Below are 16,234 nucleotides of genomic sequence, written 5' to 3'. Positions count from 1 at the left end.
ACAGGCTGGTGTGCTGGAGAGCTGATCACCTTACTACGGCGTACCCACACTGATGAGGTTTCTAAATGCATCTTTTTTTAAACCACCACAGAGATCCATATTTTGACTAAGGTGTATATTAAACATACGATCTTGTAAGTGAGATATTTTATTGTTGCTGTCGTAGGTATTCTGATTTGAGCAGTCTTTATCGCAGAGACACGGGTCCCTAGAGTCAGTCAGAGGTGATGCTGCAGCAGCATTCGCTTAGTCAGTGATGATGAGGGTGAACACGAAATGAGGGGGACGGTAGTTCCACTCTGTATGTGTGGCAGTCAATTTTTGAGGAAGTCGACAAACTGAAGAAAATGGACGACGTATGCACGGCTATGTCTGACGGCTTTTTACCTGTGTCAACGATGAAAAATGGGATCTGTGCCTTCAAGTCAGCGTTCGTGGAGAAGGACCGAGGAGCGATATATCTGCACTAAAGCAACGGACGCGGTGTTAGCCTGCTAGCTTGCTCTTTGATGTTTGTTCTTCCGACTCGTAACGATATTGTACGATAAGGCGACCAAAACTTCTGAGTCCACCTGCTTCATTTTTCAAAAAAATACATGGGTGACAAACTAGACTAACATAAACTCAAACGTCTCTTTTTACCAGATGACATTTGACGATAGCGCCTCGCTACGTTAGTTAGCTGACTTTAGAAGTGGCTGTTAGCGTTATTGCTAGCCAAAATTAGTTAAGCTAATTAACGTAACGTTAGCTCAAAAGGCAACGGACACGCAGAGCAACGTTACTTAACATTGTTACCGTGACAGTAGCTAACAAAATTAGCTTGGCTTGTTAGTTAAGCTGCAACAACCGTTAATGATAATAAGATAAATGCAATTATATGCTCTCACCAAATGTCAAACTAACGTTAGTTTATTTCGTTACCTGTGCGTTTAGAAGTTGTACATCTTCAGCTGTCGAGATAAAGATAAAACAGCGTTTATTACATCTGTAAAATGAGCTAATTGTTGCTCTAACGTCTAAAGGTAACGTCCAAATCTAATCTTTGCTTGATAGGTTGATTAGAAACTTCTTAACGACTACCTGCCCAGAAGAGAGTCGATAAAGGGACATTATGGTGCATTTAAGGCCCTTTTCTGTCAGTGTCATCGAGTACATTCGCCCCGATGTGGGTTCTTTTTTGGAAAATGTGTTGAGCTAGGGCAGGAGAGTTGGCACACAGTCAGTGTTTCCAGGACAGCCTCATGAAGTGTAGCCCATAACCGCCAGATATGCGTCTTTCCTCCTTTTTGGCCGTGTTCAGGCCTGCTTTACCCCTTATCCTCGGGCTGTCGTTGGGATGTAGTCTGAGCCTTTTAATGGTGTCCTGGACTCAAGGGGATACCGATGACGCCTGCAGAGATGAACTCGGCAATGGGAGGCTTTTCCTGGGCAGAAGAGATGCCCAGAGAGACTCGAGGGATGGAGCTGGAGATGAAGACTTCCAGCCACGTATCGTGCCCTATCACAAGGACCCGAACAAGGCGCACAAGAAAGTCCTCAGGTGAGTGCGGAAGTCATGTTCCTAAATGCTAAAAGAGGTAAAAACACCACAACAATGCTATGATGTCCGTGTTGAACTGTACCTCCCTGTCAGGTAAAGAAGGGCTTTCAGCAAGAGGACATATTTAATACAGTTAGAGACAGATTTGTCAAAGATGCACTACACCACATGATTTTATATCTTACTGAATTTAAGAAACTGGAGATAATTTGAATTGAGAGGATTTACGTTAAGTCTCTTTTTTAATAGGCTTACATTGAAATCTCCCCCGCAGTAAGCTAAATGAATGGGATATGCAGTATATGTGGTCTATAGATGAGAGATTGCATCAGTCAAATCTCTCCGTGCAGACATAAAGTGGCTCAGATGTGCAGAGTGGACCTGCTGATCCCCAGGTTTCCATCCTCCTTTTCATGTGTTATATCAAATCCCGCTGCTGATTGTTGGCTGGAAAAAGCTTCACACAATTAGAATAGTTTATTTCATCTTTTAATGTTTGTCTTAAAATAGTTTTAGAGCTTCATGTAAAGGAGTTTGAGGCTGTTAAAGTCAGTATTTCTTGTGACAGAGACAAGTTTGACTGCTGTGGGATTTTTGTCACCTCTTCTGTTTGTTCTGATGTCATCTGTCTTTTTTCGTTCTTTCCATTTATCTCTACTTGTCCGCCTCTCCAGAACTCGATATATTCACACTGAACTGGGCATCAGGGAGCGACTGCTGGTGGGCGTGCTGACCTCTCGGGCCACCCTCAACACGCTGGCCGTTGCGGTGAATCGCACAGTTGCCCACCACTTCCACCGCACCTTTTTCTTCACAGGCCTGCGCAGCCCCAAGGTGCCTCATGGCATGACTGTGGTCGCACACGGTGACGACCGTCCAGTATGGCTGATGTACGAGACGGTGCGTCACCTCCATCAGCACTACGGCTCAGACTACGACTGGTTCCTCTTGGCTCAGGATGACACGTACCTGCAAGCGGATCGTCTGTCGGAGCTGGTGGGCCACCTCAGTGCAGGTCAGGACCTGTATATGGGCAGGGCGGAGGAGTTTATTGGTGGAGAGGAGAAGGCACGCTACTGCCACGGGGGCTACGGCTATCTGCTGTCCCGCAGTCTGTTGGCCCGTCTGCAGCCCCACCTTGACACCTGCCGTAATGACATCCTCAGTGTGAGACCTGATGAGTGGCTGGGCCGCTGCATTATTGACTACCTGGGTCTCAGCTGTGTGGAAGTGCACCAGGTAAGAAAGACAACACACACTAATGCATGGAAACCAATAGAAATGTGCACAAAACAGAAGAGCAGTGTCACAAGTGTAATCCATACTTTCTCTCCGTCGATGTTTGTGTGGCTCACAGGAGATGACGTATCGCTACTTTGAGCTCGGGAAAAACGCAGATCCGGAGCGTGAAGACAGCGTACAGTTTAAAAACGCCTTCACAGTCCACCCCATATCAGAACCAAACCTCATGTACCGCCTGCACAAACGCTTCAGCCAGATTGAGCTGGAGTGGACTTACCTACAGATCCAGCAGCTCCAGGTTTGTATTGCTCGACCCTGCGATGAGTTTGTTTGTGTGACTCACGTCTGATGGGACTGCGCCAGTGTGGGGCTTTGGTGCTGATGGAGCTCTGTGTGAAAGTATACCGTTTCTCTCCACCACACCCACTTTTTAAGCCAAGGCAGACATTCCTGTCCGATACAATATTTAAACATGCCAGAAAACCAAAGGATTGAGTGTTTTGCTGGGGCATGAAGTGTTACATTCCAGTGTCATCATCATGTGAATCTGTCTGAAAAGCCTCATTATGTAATTAGAGTAGCTGCTAATGATAGTTCATTAGCACTGTTTTGACTTAGCATGAAATATACCCTGCACTGGAGAGCAATCAGATCGGTAAATGTTTACACAGTTGAGACAGGCTGTTCCATCTTAGCTTTCACATTTGACGGATTTTTCTGTGCGCTCGTCAGATGCAGATCAACAACCTGAGTGACCTGACACCAGAGGGGAAGGCAGGGGTCACGTGGCCTATTGGAATCAACCCCCCCTTCAAGCCGAGAACCCGCTTTGAGGTGATAAACTGGGAGTACTTCACTGAAGAGCATATTTACTCGTGCATTGACAGCTCACCCAAGTGCGAGATGAGGGGGGCCGACCGCGCTGATGTAAACGCCATCCTGGAGATTGCTGTGGAGCGTCTGAACGAGCGCTACCAGCCCCAGCTACGCTTCCGCAAGCGGCGTCTGCTCAACGGCTACCGACGGTTTGATCCCACGCGTGGCATGGAGTATGTGCTGGATCTTGCCCTGGAGGCCTACACCCAGAAAGGCCACAGTCAAGTCATTGCCAAACGGGTTAACTTGCTACGCCCTCTGAGTGCAGTTGAGATTATCCCCATGCCCTATGTGACGGAGGCGACACGGGTGCAGGTCATCCTACCCGTCACTGCCCAGGATCAGGACTACGTTGGTAACTTCCTCGACATGTACGTGATGAACACGTTGGACACCCACGACAACGTCTTACTCACGTTCCTGTTCATCTACGATCCCTTTGACGCACAGCGAGTCAGCCAGACCGATGTGTTCGCTGGCATTAAGGCCATGATCGGGGAGGTGGAGAAGCGATACGGAGACGTGAAGATCCCCTGGATCAGCGTGAAGACGGAGGTGCCCTCACAGGTCAAGCTGATGGACATCATCTCCAAGAAGCACCCTGTGGACACGCTGTTTTTCCTGGCCAGCGTGTGGACAGAGGTCAACGCCGACTTCCTGAACCGCTGCCGAATGAACGCCATCAGTAACTGGCAGGTCTTCTTCCCCATCCACTTCCAAGAGTACAATCCTGCCGTCGTGTACCGCGACCAGCAACCCTCTGCCGCCTCCTCCTCTTTCGCCTCGGAGTCACTGCGAGACGGCCACTTCGACCGCCACGTCTTTGACGAGGCCTGCTTTTACAACGCGGACTACATGACAGCACGGACCAAGATGGCTGCCGACATCTTGGACAACGAGGAGCTGCTGGAAAGCATGGACGTGTACGACATATTTGTGCGTTACTCCGGGCTACACGTGTTCAGGGCTGTAGAACCAGCGCTGATCCAGAAATACGTGCGGCGAGCGTGCAACCCGCGGTTCAGCGAGGATATCTACCACCGCTGTGTCCTCAGCAACCTGGAGGGGCTGGGGTCACGCTCACACCTCGCCATGGCGCTTTTTGAACAAGAGCAGGCCAACAGCACCTAGGACTTCTCGAGAGTGCTGGGGCCTCAGATGTACTGCCTGGACTAAAGGGTGCTCATGCAGGAGAATGTGAATTGTAATATGGTACTCGTTTATCCACACACTGAAATTCACCCCTTCGTATTGGCAGAAAGAGGTCAGGATCAGCTGAAGAACAGCAGCAGAACAGAGCAGCGTGCAGCTCGTGGACACTTTGACTGATGCACATGTTCCTAGTTGTATCCTCCAGCTGAAAATCTCTGCTCGGTGCTTACGACTGCGTCTGACTAATGAGTCTGCAACTGTTAATCTGTCATGTCTAGACGAATCATGAGTCAAGCAGGCGTCCTCTCACAGCGCGGACCGCTTGCATTCTGCCATTGGTGTATTCTCACAGGAGTCGAGCAAGAATATTTATTCTCCAGGTTTTAAAATAATCTCACGGTGTGTGTTGAACAAAGGCCTCATTGTTAACAATGGAGAAAAAACTTGAGCCATAAGTCTTCCTCAGTGAAGATGTTTAAAATAATACTGGAAACAAGCTGAAGCCGTTGGCTGCCTTTTCTTTAATATATGTTCTTTTCTAAGAGGTATTAAAGAGTGATATTTCCGCTCAGAGTTGTCTCTTCATTCCTGCCGCTAAGAGTGTGTAAAAGTGCTTCTTTCAGTCTCATTAGGCATAAAGACGACTGTTTAAAGGATCTCTGTGCAGCATGCTTGAACGGTTACTCCTGGAAGTGTTTGTTATCTGCTCGGCAGAGCTTAAGAAAAGGCAGTATGGCAGAAAACTCAGTAGCGATGGCGTGCTCGTACTCGGAATAATACATGTTGTAGTCCTCCTGGTTTGCCTGAAAGCTTCGCTGCAGCGCCTGGAGGCAGTGAACAGTTTGTTCCGAGGCTGCCTGCCCTGCCCCGCCTCGTCTCCTCACATTAAGTCAGTCATTCTCCACCCCGGCCTGGGCCTCCCTGAGTTTTGGCGAGTATTCTGCACATGTCTCGGGGGGGGGGGGGGGAGTGAACCCAGTGCCCAGAGGGAGGGTCACGTCTACCTAGCCAAGGTTGGTTGTGGCGTGGGTGGTTAACCTTCACAGCGAGATGGTTGAACAAGCTGAATGGGCCTACTTCACGCAGCCTCCTCCTCCTCAGTAAAGGGGTGAGGCGATCGCAGTGAGGCCCACGAACCTCCCCCACCCGCAGAACCTCTCCACCGGCTTGGGAGAATAGAGGAGTGAAAGAGGCTCTTTCTGAGGTGGGAGCAGAGCTGCAGTCAGCGTTACAGCACCGCTGCAATCCGCCGTGCGAAGGCCTCCACCTGCTGCCTTGTGGTGAGGTCAGCGAACAATAAAATGCCTGTCTGCCACCTCGAGGAACGCCTTGCTCACGCAGGAAGTACGACCTACCAATGAGCACGAGCACAAAATCAACACTGTAGTGTGAAAGCGCTCGTATAGTGAAGGGTAGTTTAGCACGGCTGCAGTTATTTGCATAGTAACACATTTTCAGACTCCACAGCTAATGGTCGATGGAAAAAAAGTTGTGCTGTGGTTGAAAAGACCTGGATATGAAAGGGTGCTTTTTAGGAATCTGTTAAAGTCACAACATGTTTCTAAATCTGAATCCAGGTCAGTCTGGTGATCTGGTCAGGGGTGTGTTGTTTGTGTCTTGACTTGCAATGTGTAGATTATATGTTTATAAGGTACGTAAAATTAGCTAAACTTGTTATTAAAAGTGCATTAAGACCCGGAAATGTCATAACATTCTGTAACAGCTCCACAATCCTGTTTTTCTTCCTCTTGAAGCTGCTGTGAAGTGCACACAGATGACATGAATGCATCTCTAAAGTTGGTGAAAAGAGATGGAAAAGATGTCTCCGTTAATTCTGTGGTTGCTTTGTTGATCCAGCAGTAATTCACTGTTTTAATCAAGTGAAAGTCAGACAGCGGCGCAAACGCTGAAACGAGGTGAGTTTGTAACTGCGCGTGATGAGCAGGTGGAAACACACCTTGGTGCCAGAGATGAAACTGGAATGACGTTCATGTTCATGAGTGGATTACTCATCAGACGTCAGTGTGACATCACTGCAGCAGGATGTTTATGAAGTCACATTACGCACAAGACAAACAGCTACACTGATCTATAATCTGTCCCTCTTTTTAGCTTTGTCTTATTGATTAGTAAACGCAGCCCAGCTCACTTTGTGATTAAGAAAAAAAATCATCTTTCATAACCTTTAAATGTGGAAACGAGGCAGCTGAATTGGACAGGACACTCACTCAAGTTCTGCACTTTCAAGTACTGTAATTTTGACATGCTTGAGTCCATTTTTATGCTACTCTTTGACAAATATTAATTCATATTAATATCAATTAATCATCTCAGGATCCCTCAGATTTATCTTGTGTCCCTTTGGAGGGTCCCAACCCCTTGTTTGGGAACCACTGGACCAAACTTCTGAACTGCATCTTAAGTAGTTCAAACTGGCAGCTGCACAGAAAAACGATATAAAAACCAGACTTCATCTCTATATATGTGTGAAAAGCAATATAAAAATGTCCAAAAAAGCATCCTGACACTTATATGAAATTATATTTTTGATGCATATTTAAGCATTTCCCACCTAACTTAAGAGTTATGTAGCTTTAAGAGGCTCAGTAAAACACATTATGTATATTTCTGCAGCAGAGCCCCTGCAGAGGGACCCTGTGGTCGAAGCATTTTCTCTTCTGTGCACAGAAAAGTGTCCAAACGTGGACGTGCTGTGGTGATCGGGGTGAAAAAAAAAGACACTTTGGATATCGTGGCATTTACAAACTTTGGCAAGCGCTTCTTTATTTACATCCAGGCTGTCTCGCAACGTCACAGCTGTTTTCCCTTTTTTTTTTCTCCTTTCTTGTAGAATCACCAAAAGACTTCGCTCTTTACAGATATACAGCATTATGTATACGATTCTCTCCCTGTTGGTGACGCTCTGACAGTGTAAACGGAGAGAAAGAGCATCCCCCACTCTTCACAAACACATGCAGGGAGTGGGACCAACATGTCAACAGTATGTCAGGGTTTTAGTGACAGGAGACGCAGTAGTCTGCCAACAATTCTGTCAGATACTCTGATGACTGTGGTGCTCAAAGCTGAGGTCACCCAGGAGTTGCAGCTTCTAGTTTCCTCCACAAGAGGGTGCTAGTGAACCAGTGACTGTATGACAACAATGTGAATGCCCAGGCCATACAAAGACACATGACTCCAGGTCAGACACAGGACTAAGATACTACCAATGACTACTGTTTCTCCTCTAATGAGTGCAGTTAATATAACTTAGTAACAAAAACACAGTTCAGAAAAATCACACCTACAGTTAGTTGCTGGTAGGGCATGTCATTTTTGGCAAAAAAGTTTCCAGAAGGCATTTCAACAAGTCTTTCGCTCGTCACACAGACTGCTATGCCGGCTTTTTGTATTTACACATACTTTCTCATCAGATGTATTAATTAATGTCCATGGAGCATGCATAGGTCATTGTGAGATCATCCAATCGCTTCTTGTGTATGCTGGGATAATAAAAGAGGGTCTCACCCAGGATGAAGGAGAGTCCCGGCAAGGAATTACAGCACAGTGCAAAGAAACCCCAGAAGGAGGTTCCACTTAGAAACTGACTGCTGAGCAAAAAAAAAATCCTCCATCTGACATTACAACATATACATACAGGTCAAGTGTCATTAAAAAAAAGTGGAAACGGAGATGGGTGCAGATTATATCGTGTTACAGCTACTCAGACTGAAAGCGAGGGAGGTCCTTCTTTGTTGCAGCTTCCAGCTCCCACGATAGTTACGGGATGGACCTAAAATAAATCACCCCAACCCAAGATAGTACACAGAGGAACGCTAACATTCCTGCCCTACTAACTCAAAACTCATGGAGCTCCCATACTGCACCATGTGCCCCCCCCCCCCCAAAACAAACACAGGCAGATCCGTCGTCTGCTGTATACTGTACAGCTGGCCCTCTTCAGGGACAAAACATATTTACATTCACATCTCTAGAAAAGAAAAAAATCCTCTTCATGTAACATAATAAAAAAAGTGTAGACATGGACGCGATTCTCCACACCGGGGTTTAACTCTTCAATGCTTGAGGCCTGAGTGGCCACAAAACAAACATTTGGGAGCAAATTCACCCAAATTGTTCACATTTGTTAAAACGAGGCAATTTCTATTAAACCCCAGGCGAGGACTCTGTTTCCATGTTCTCTTCTTCTCGTTGCAACCTTTGGTAACACCTTCAGGACATTAACTGGCAGAATACGACACGAGGAAGAGGCAGTGAGCGACACGTAGAGGCAAATCTGTCATTTTGCTGTGATTACGTGAAGAACAAAGCTACTGTTAGGATGATCGATGCTCGTTTCTCCTTCATTAAAACGCTATTCTTGCTATAAACAGACGCGGAGCTGTTGATGTGATAATACTTTTACTTCACGGGACGAATACTGTGGTAGGAATTACTGTAAAAAGACGGGCGAGTCCACTCCAAAAAATAAAATGTTTACAGATAGCTTTGATTCGCTGCAACCCGACGTGTCACACTGTAATCTCCACTTTGCTGGTGTAATTAATAAATCTTTTGAAAGCTCCTCTCCTAATGAGAACAAATGAAAACGCACACACACTTACACCCCCCCCCCCAAAAAAAAAAAAAAAAAAAAATATATCAAAAGGAGTTGGAGAACATAAAATATGAAGACTCATCCAGAGCGCCGCGAGGATCGGCTGTGACACCGGCTTACATCATGTTACATTTCTGACGGTCACAGTAGCAAACTCTTTGAGACGAGAGTCCAAACACACAGGGGTGTGTGTGCGTGCGTGTGTGCGTGTGTGTGAGCAGCCGGTCCAGAGTTCTCTCTTGTCGACATATTTACAAAGCAGAGTGTAGCGGATGGAGGAGGAGGTTTTGTTTATGAGGTGGCGAGTCTGAGGATGCCTGTGGTCTGGGGGCTTGACCTCTGGGGGGAGAATACATGCGGTTAATGACGGCGTCCTCACGGTCCGGCACAAAAACGGGACAAATACGCAGGGGGCGAGTGTGCGCATCGAGATCCGGCTTCCATACGTGCGCGCCGCTGCTGCCGTGAGGGGAAAGCCTCCTCTTCTGATTCAAAACGTCGCAGCGCTGTCGACACGGAGGCGATTTTTTTCTTTAGTTTACCGACATTTTTAGAGGTATAAGTTTTCACCAGACTGCAGCGATGGCCTCACACACATCCAAACACACACACACACACACACACAGCTGTGAATCAGACGCAGGGCTTCAGGAGGGTCCTGGTTTAGGTGTTGCGCACAGCTAAGGCCTGTTCCAGCTCCTGTCTTCTCTGCTGGATCTGTCGAGGAAAGAAAAGAAGAAACTGGAATGAACACCTCGCGGTTTTATGAGTCAGATGCGTCTCAGTCCCGACGCTCAAAGCAGATTTCAAAGCGTCTTTTCATCAAATCCAGAGTGATTGAGGTGCATCAGAGCAGAATCCACGCTGCTATTAGCAGAGCAGGAGCCAGAGCAACGCTGCATGGACAGACACTGTTATGAACTGTCTGCAGGGACTTCGGGGGGAAGTTTCTGTCCAGAAGAAGGTGGAAATGTCTGATGCATGTTGTTGGAAAGCCGCGTCACCAGCACACGTAGGTACAGACGAGACCCATGCACATAGGCTGGTGATGTCTGGACACACAAACGCAATCTGATCTCAGTGTGCCTTTAAGATGACACAGTTATTATTATATTATTATTATAAATTTTGTCCAAAGTCATGCACGAACTCTCGAGTTGTGGTCAAAACGTCTTCCATGAGGTCACGGTGACCTTTGGGCACCAAAATCAGACAACAAAATCAGTTCACCCTGGAGTCCAAGTGAACGTTTGTGCCAAATTTGAAGAAGATATCATGTTCAAGAGAACGGGACGGACAGGCGGACAGACGGACATAATGAAAACATAATGAAAACATAATGAAAACACGTCCGCCTACATGCACGGAGAGGCAGAGTCTCCTCACCTTGCAGTAGAAATAGCGGCTGACGGCCTCCTGGGACCAGGGCTCGTGGTAAAACGCCGCCCTCCTCTCCTCCTCAGGGTTCCCCACCACGTCCGTCATTAGCTGCAGCCAATGAGAGGGCACAATCAGCAACGCTCACACTTGGAGTTATACTGCGTCAGACAGTGTTTCTGAGGTGTTTCCTTTAAATTCACGAATGCTCCTCCTGCATTTCATTTTCCACCCCCAACACCCAGAACGCATGTCAAACAAAGGTCGCTTCAATGTGACTTTAAGTTAGGAGAGACGAGCCTGCGTGCATATAAATAGGAGCGTCGAACCTTTAGGTCTCGGCTCTGGGACTTGAGCCAGTCCTGGATGTAGCCCTTGGGATCTCTGGAGAAACTGAGCATGAAGTCCCTCTGGATCTTCAGCTGGTTGATGGACTCGATGGTCTCGTGGATCTGAGAGAGGAGCAGTAAAACACTCAGGATGACTTGTCAGGATTTAACACAACTGAATTTTTACAGACTCCCTGAGATAAAAGCAGCCATATTTGTTGCCGCTGAATGTGTTGTTGTTCCTCCCTGCTCGCCCACGCCGACCTGCTCTTGACAAAACTGTCGGCTTAAAATTTAAAATCTTTCCGTTAAACCTAAATCTCGGTCAAACATTAACAGCAGCTCCCACCTTTAAATCAGCAGGGCGTGAAATCCACCACAAGCAAACTAGTGCAGTAAAACAGAAACTCCTGTTAAGGCGTGCGCGCCATAAACTCGGCTGTCCCCGCGAGGCGGCGTCCTCATCACCTCGGCGTGATTTACAGCATCAAAGGCGCAGCAGAGCCAATCAGAGTGCGTGTCCTGCAACGGCGCCGATCTCACCTTGTTGTCGAGCGAGGCGATTTCCTGCTGGTTGGCGGTGGAGAGGAGGAAGCTGCTCATCTGGCTCTTCAGGGGGTCCTCCACCTCCACGTCGATGTCGTAGCAGGCCGTCTTCTTCTGGTCGTTGGGATCCACGCTGACGGAGAGCAAACAGGGTTTAGAGAGAGATCTTTCAATAAATCCTCTTTGTGGCTGTGAGATCACTGAATCCACTTCTGTTCCCACATTAGGCGTTTCTTTTCCTTTCTTTCATTTAGTGAATAATAACAGTCATGAGACCAAGGAAAAGCATTAATTAGGTGTTTTCGTCGCACTGTTTATGTCTAATGGCCACCACTTTTTATTTACAATGATTATATTTTTGCGTTTTGTGATAAAGTTTACTGAAAAGGCAAGAAAAACAATTCATCATAACAATCTGGAAAACGCTTGAAGGCACATTTTTTAACTCCTGCAGCCACGCAAAGAAAACTTTAACAGCTATTTTAATAAAGTAACTTTTTAAATGTCACTTTCTAAATGTCACTTTTCGCAACGTTCTCCTGAGCTATAACATAAATACATCCAGGCAGAAATATCAAAGAACACGAGGAACCGCAGCTCAGCACAAACTCCTCTTCATATAGACTGAGTCCACTGGGCCTCCCTGCTTAGATGAGGTTTGCACAGAGTCAAATCTACCTGATAACATGGTTGATGACGATGGGGTCGGGGGGTAAGAGGAGGTTGGTGAGACGCTGAGGGATCTCGGAGAACTTCAGCCGAGGGCAGTCGAATATCTGTGGAGGAAGAAATGACGACACATACGCACAAAAACGCAATTTACGATGTGTATTCACTTTTTCAATGGAGCTTCTGTCAAAAAGGGTTAACGAATGATCATATTCTCCATCCACCCATTTTCTACGCCGACTATCCCTTTCCAGGGTTGCGGGGGGCTGGAGCCTATCCCAGCTGTCAATGGCGAGAGGCGGGGTACACCCTGAGCCGGTTGCAGGGCAACATATACAGACGTTCACGCTCACACTCACACCTGAGGACAATTTATAGTCACCAATTAACCTAATGAGCATGTTTTTGCCCGGAGAGAACCCACACATGCACGGGAAGAACATGCAAGCTTCACACAGAAAGGCCCTGTCCAACCCAGGGATCGAACCGGCAACCTTCTTGCTGTTGGGCACACGCACAACCTGCTGCGCATCACAAACCCTCACATTTATTTTGTGACGGATCTCTTGGTTGGGGACTTCTCCAAAGTACCAAACTTCACCGTATAAGGTCGTTAAAACTAGCTCTGCTGTGTACTACTAGCATGTGAATTCATCAGTCGAAATCATCCAAAAATGTCAAATATAATAATATATAATTTGCAGAACAGCATATTTTACTTTTGATACTTTAAATACATTATCGTACTTTTGCTTGAGCAAGATTTAAATGAGTGACTTTTCCTGGTAATGGAGTATTCCAGTAAAAGATCTGAGTACCCCTGCATACTTGACTGCATTAATATTCATGCAACAACCGTGTGATTTATAGCGCGTAGAGGGGCCCATACCTGTTGGAAGTACTTGTCACAGTTGATGTACTCCTTGTCATGGGAGTCCTGCAGCTTGTTGGTCTTGATGTACTGCCAGAGGGCCTGGATGATGCAGGAGCGGGTCTGAGTGTGAATGCCAAGCAGGCGGGCCAGGCGAGGGTCCAGCTTAAACTGGGGAGGCTGCGGAGACGCATTACAACACTTAATACAACCGCCCACCTCAGAGCCTCCACATCGGCTTCATCGCATCTGACATCCTTATCGCATTTCCCCCAGCATGGGAACAGATGTCAGGTTCAAAAATGGAGTCCTAAATGGACTCTGTAATGTTTCTGTACGCCGGTGGTTATCAGCGATGTGAGGCCTGCAGGTTGTCACTACAACAGCTGCTTTCATGCCACGCATTAGTCACAGAGTCGTAACAGAGGAGAGTCTATTTCAGGACAGAGCAGTGAGCCGCTGTGGGACGGCATGGCCCCGGGGCCCGGGCCCCTCACCTGGTAGTCCAGCATCAGCAGCAGAGTGCAGCGCACGCTCACGTCCCCCGGCCTTTTCACCTGGAAGCCGTCCGTCTCCTGGGTGGTGGGTGTGCGGTGCCACTGAAAGATCAAACGGCCACACATTGACTACACGCCCCAAACTCAGGCGGTTTATTCACACTGGAGGATTATTTTGTTAGTTTCACACTTCATTTTCTGTTTCTTTCACACTTTATTAATCAGAATCTCTGATGAATTCCTGCTTTAAAGGCCCTGGATGCCTCATTTTCTCTTACTATGAGCGATCTGATCCGACAAGACACTTTTTTTTCTGCCAAAGTTAGAAGCCTTTTGGTTATTTTACAGAGAGATTTTTAGATATTTCAGTTTTCTCTCTTCTGGTTCGAAGTGGGCCGGCTCGGTCGGACAAAGGTGACGTCACGTATTTCCCGCACAAATCTGAGTTTTAACGACATCTGACAGTTGTGTGGTTGTTCAGTTATGTCTCGAGTTGTGTGAGTTAAATGTGGTCAAACCACACCCACACAGGGCTCAAAAAGCAGAGTTCTTCAGACACGCTAGCGCCATGGCTGTAACGGTGCCAACATCAGCTCTTTGGTCGATCTTCTTGCATGAAATTGAATACAGAAGTCCGTGGTTTCTAAACGATGTATCATCTCGACAATAGCTGTTGGTTGGATTGCTGTGTTACACATTGATGTCGCCCTCAGGAAGGGTTTCCATTAGAAAACATGGTACTACATTAGACTATGTGTCCTGGAAGAGTTCAATGTTTTTGTCACCTGTTCTTTGCGTTTAGCGCTAATTAGCAAGTGTTAGCATGCCATCAAGCTAAGCTAACATGGTGTCATGATAAACATTGCTCCAGCTAAACATAAGGTGGCATGGTGGTACAAGTGGTAACAGTGTCGCCTCACAGCTAGAAGGTCCCGGGTTCGACTGTCCTCCACCAGGCCCTCAGTGCCTGCTGCCCTTTAGGAAAAAGGGGCCTTTCTGAGTGGAGTTTGCATGTTCTCCCCGTGTTCGCCTGGGCTATCCTCCAAAAAAAACCCCACTAAAAAACATGCAAGAAGATCACCACCTGACCAATGAGGAACTGCGTCCCCGGGCTGTCAGCTGGCAGACCACCGCTCCTGGTCTGCCGCGGAGGAAGGACTTACCAGGATGGGTCAAATGCAGAGGAATAATTCCACCAAAAAGCATGGCATTGTGCATGTTGTGTTCACCAAAAATGTTGCGTGGTGATTAATAAAGTAAAGATCTTAATCTCTGATCAGTGACAATGCTAACAATCATGTTAGCATGCTAACGTTAGCCTTGTCTTCATGAATAACACCTGAGGATGTTTCTTCCTCTAACTCTTACTCTTGCTAAATGTTATGTTAAAATGTTTTAGAGAAAGCAAGTTTTCAGGGGCTTTGAGAAAACTGCAGCCTGTTTGAGGCTGGAGAATCGGTGCAATCAACGTGTACAAAAAGAAAACAAACAAGTCACTCGAGTGTGTCTGCACCCAGCAGGCTTGAGTTTGACCCGGAGTGTTAAGTTTGTGCTTTGATGAAACGTGAAGCTAACGCACAGAGACACTGCACTGGCTAGATCGCAAAAGGTTAATCATGTGGCTGTGCAGCGGAACGTCATCGCAATCACGCCATCAGCGGCGACTTGAGGTGAAGTGACAGAGAAACTAAACATCAGGCCGGCCAAATACAACTATTCCTATAAGATGCTGTTGTAGTCTTTGTGTTTACGTGTAGAGTATGGGAGCCTTCCGTGTTTCTCACCGCAGATGAAATATTATTTACATGCCCATTTTACCTTAACTGCTCACAAACTGAAAAGAAAAAGCACTTAAAGCACCATCTGTACATTGGACTGCAGTAACTTGGCATGCAATACAGAGTAATGTTTTCCTTCAATCAATGGCTGACTCAGAGCAGATTAAGTACTGATTGTACCTCAAGGTAGAGAAAAATTTCTTTTGATGGAAAATCATTCAAAGCGAAGCACCTGAGTGCTTTGCTAAAATACCCTCTTAAAAGGAGGAACCTTGAGAAGTCATAATTTTCACTCTGGAACTCTTAAAGTGGGATTTTTTTAAAGTCAATACTTTTTGTGAAGATATAAAGTGAAGGGCGGCTAATGATTGTTTTTTAATAAGCAAGCACTTGTTCTCTCCAGCTTTCACACCTGCATGTTAAAGCAACCTTGCAATGTTGGCAAAAAAAAACCTCCTCTCCTTTATGTTGTTAGAGAAAATCAATTTATTAAAAAGGAGAGAGGGCAGTCCGCTCTCTCCGTCTGTTTTATTTTATATTTATCCAATGGGCATGTAAAAAGGAGCAGGTTAGTTGGGGTGACTGCAGCGCATGACTAAACCAGACATCACAAAATAAGAATTTTCAATGAACGTCTCTCCTCTGCGTGATGAAGAGGCCGTCACCGACCCTGACTGCACGGCTCAACAGTCTGATTCACCAGTTTGTGCAGCCTATAAAAGAACTTTGCTGCGAAAAG

The 16,234-nt window shown here is 46.6% G+C and overlaps 2 protein-coding genes across 9 annotated transcripts in view; one reads left to right on the top strand and one right to left on the bottom strand.

Annotated features, from left to right (window-relative positions):
• Positions 1-213: 213 nt before the first annotated feature.
• Positions 214-6,528, top strand: chpf2 (chondroitin polymerizing factor 2). The gene is made up of 4 exons (XM_070985569.1): positions 214-1,543; positions 2,218-2,782; positions 2,901-3,083; positions 3,518-6,528. Exons 1-4 carry the CDS (start codon positions 1,272-1,274, stop codon positions 4,790-4,792), a joined length of 2,295 nt encoding a protein of 764 aa, XP_070841670.1. The 5' UTR covers positions 214-1,271; the 3' UTR covers positions 4,793-6,528.
• A 1,034-nt stretch (positions 6,529-7,562) lies between these two features.
• The window catches only part of smarcd3b (SWI/SNF related BAF chromatin remodeling complex subunit D3b), a 40,441-nt gene continuing 31,769 nt past the window's right edge, over positions 7,563-16,234 (bottom strand). For all 8 annotated transcript variants that reach the window (XM_070985840.1, XM_070985841.1, XM_070985844.1 and 5 more), the window contains 7 exons: positions 13,718-13,819; positions 13,239-13,400; positions 12,359-12,456; positions 11,678-11,813; positions 11,135-11,257; positions 10,815-10,916; positions 7,563-10,145 (listed from right to left, as the gene is read on the bottom strand). In XM_070985840.1, coding sequence (XP_070841941.1) covers positions 10,092-10,145; positions 10,815-10,916; positions 11,135-11,257; positions 11,678-11,813; positions 12,359-12,456; positions 13,239-13,400; positions 13,718-13,819 — 777 coding nt within the window. In that variant the 3' untranslated portion in view covers positions 7,563-10,091. The remainder of the gene's footprint in view (positions 10,146-10,814; positions 10,917-11,134; positions 11,258-11,677; positions 11,814-12,358; positions 12,457-13,238; positions 13,401-13,717; positions 13,820-16,234) is intronic.

This window comes from Chaetodon trifascialis, chromosome 18, assembly GCF_039877785.1.
Source record: "Chaetodon trifascialis isolate fChaTrf1 chromosome 18, fChaTrf1.hap1, whole genome shotgun sequence".
NCBI classification, from domain to species: domain Eukaryota; kingdom Metazoa; phylum Chordata; class Actinopteri; order Chaetodontiformes; family Chaetodontidae; genus Chaetodon; species Chaetodon trifascialis.
This window is presented reverse-complemented; position numbering and strand designations above follow the sequence as displayed.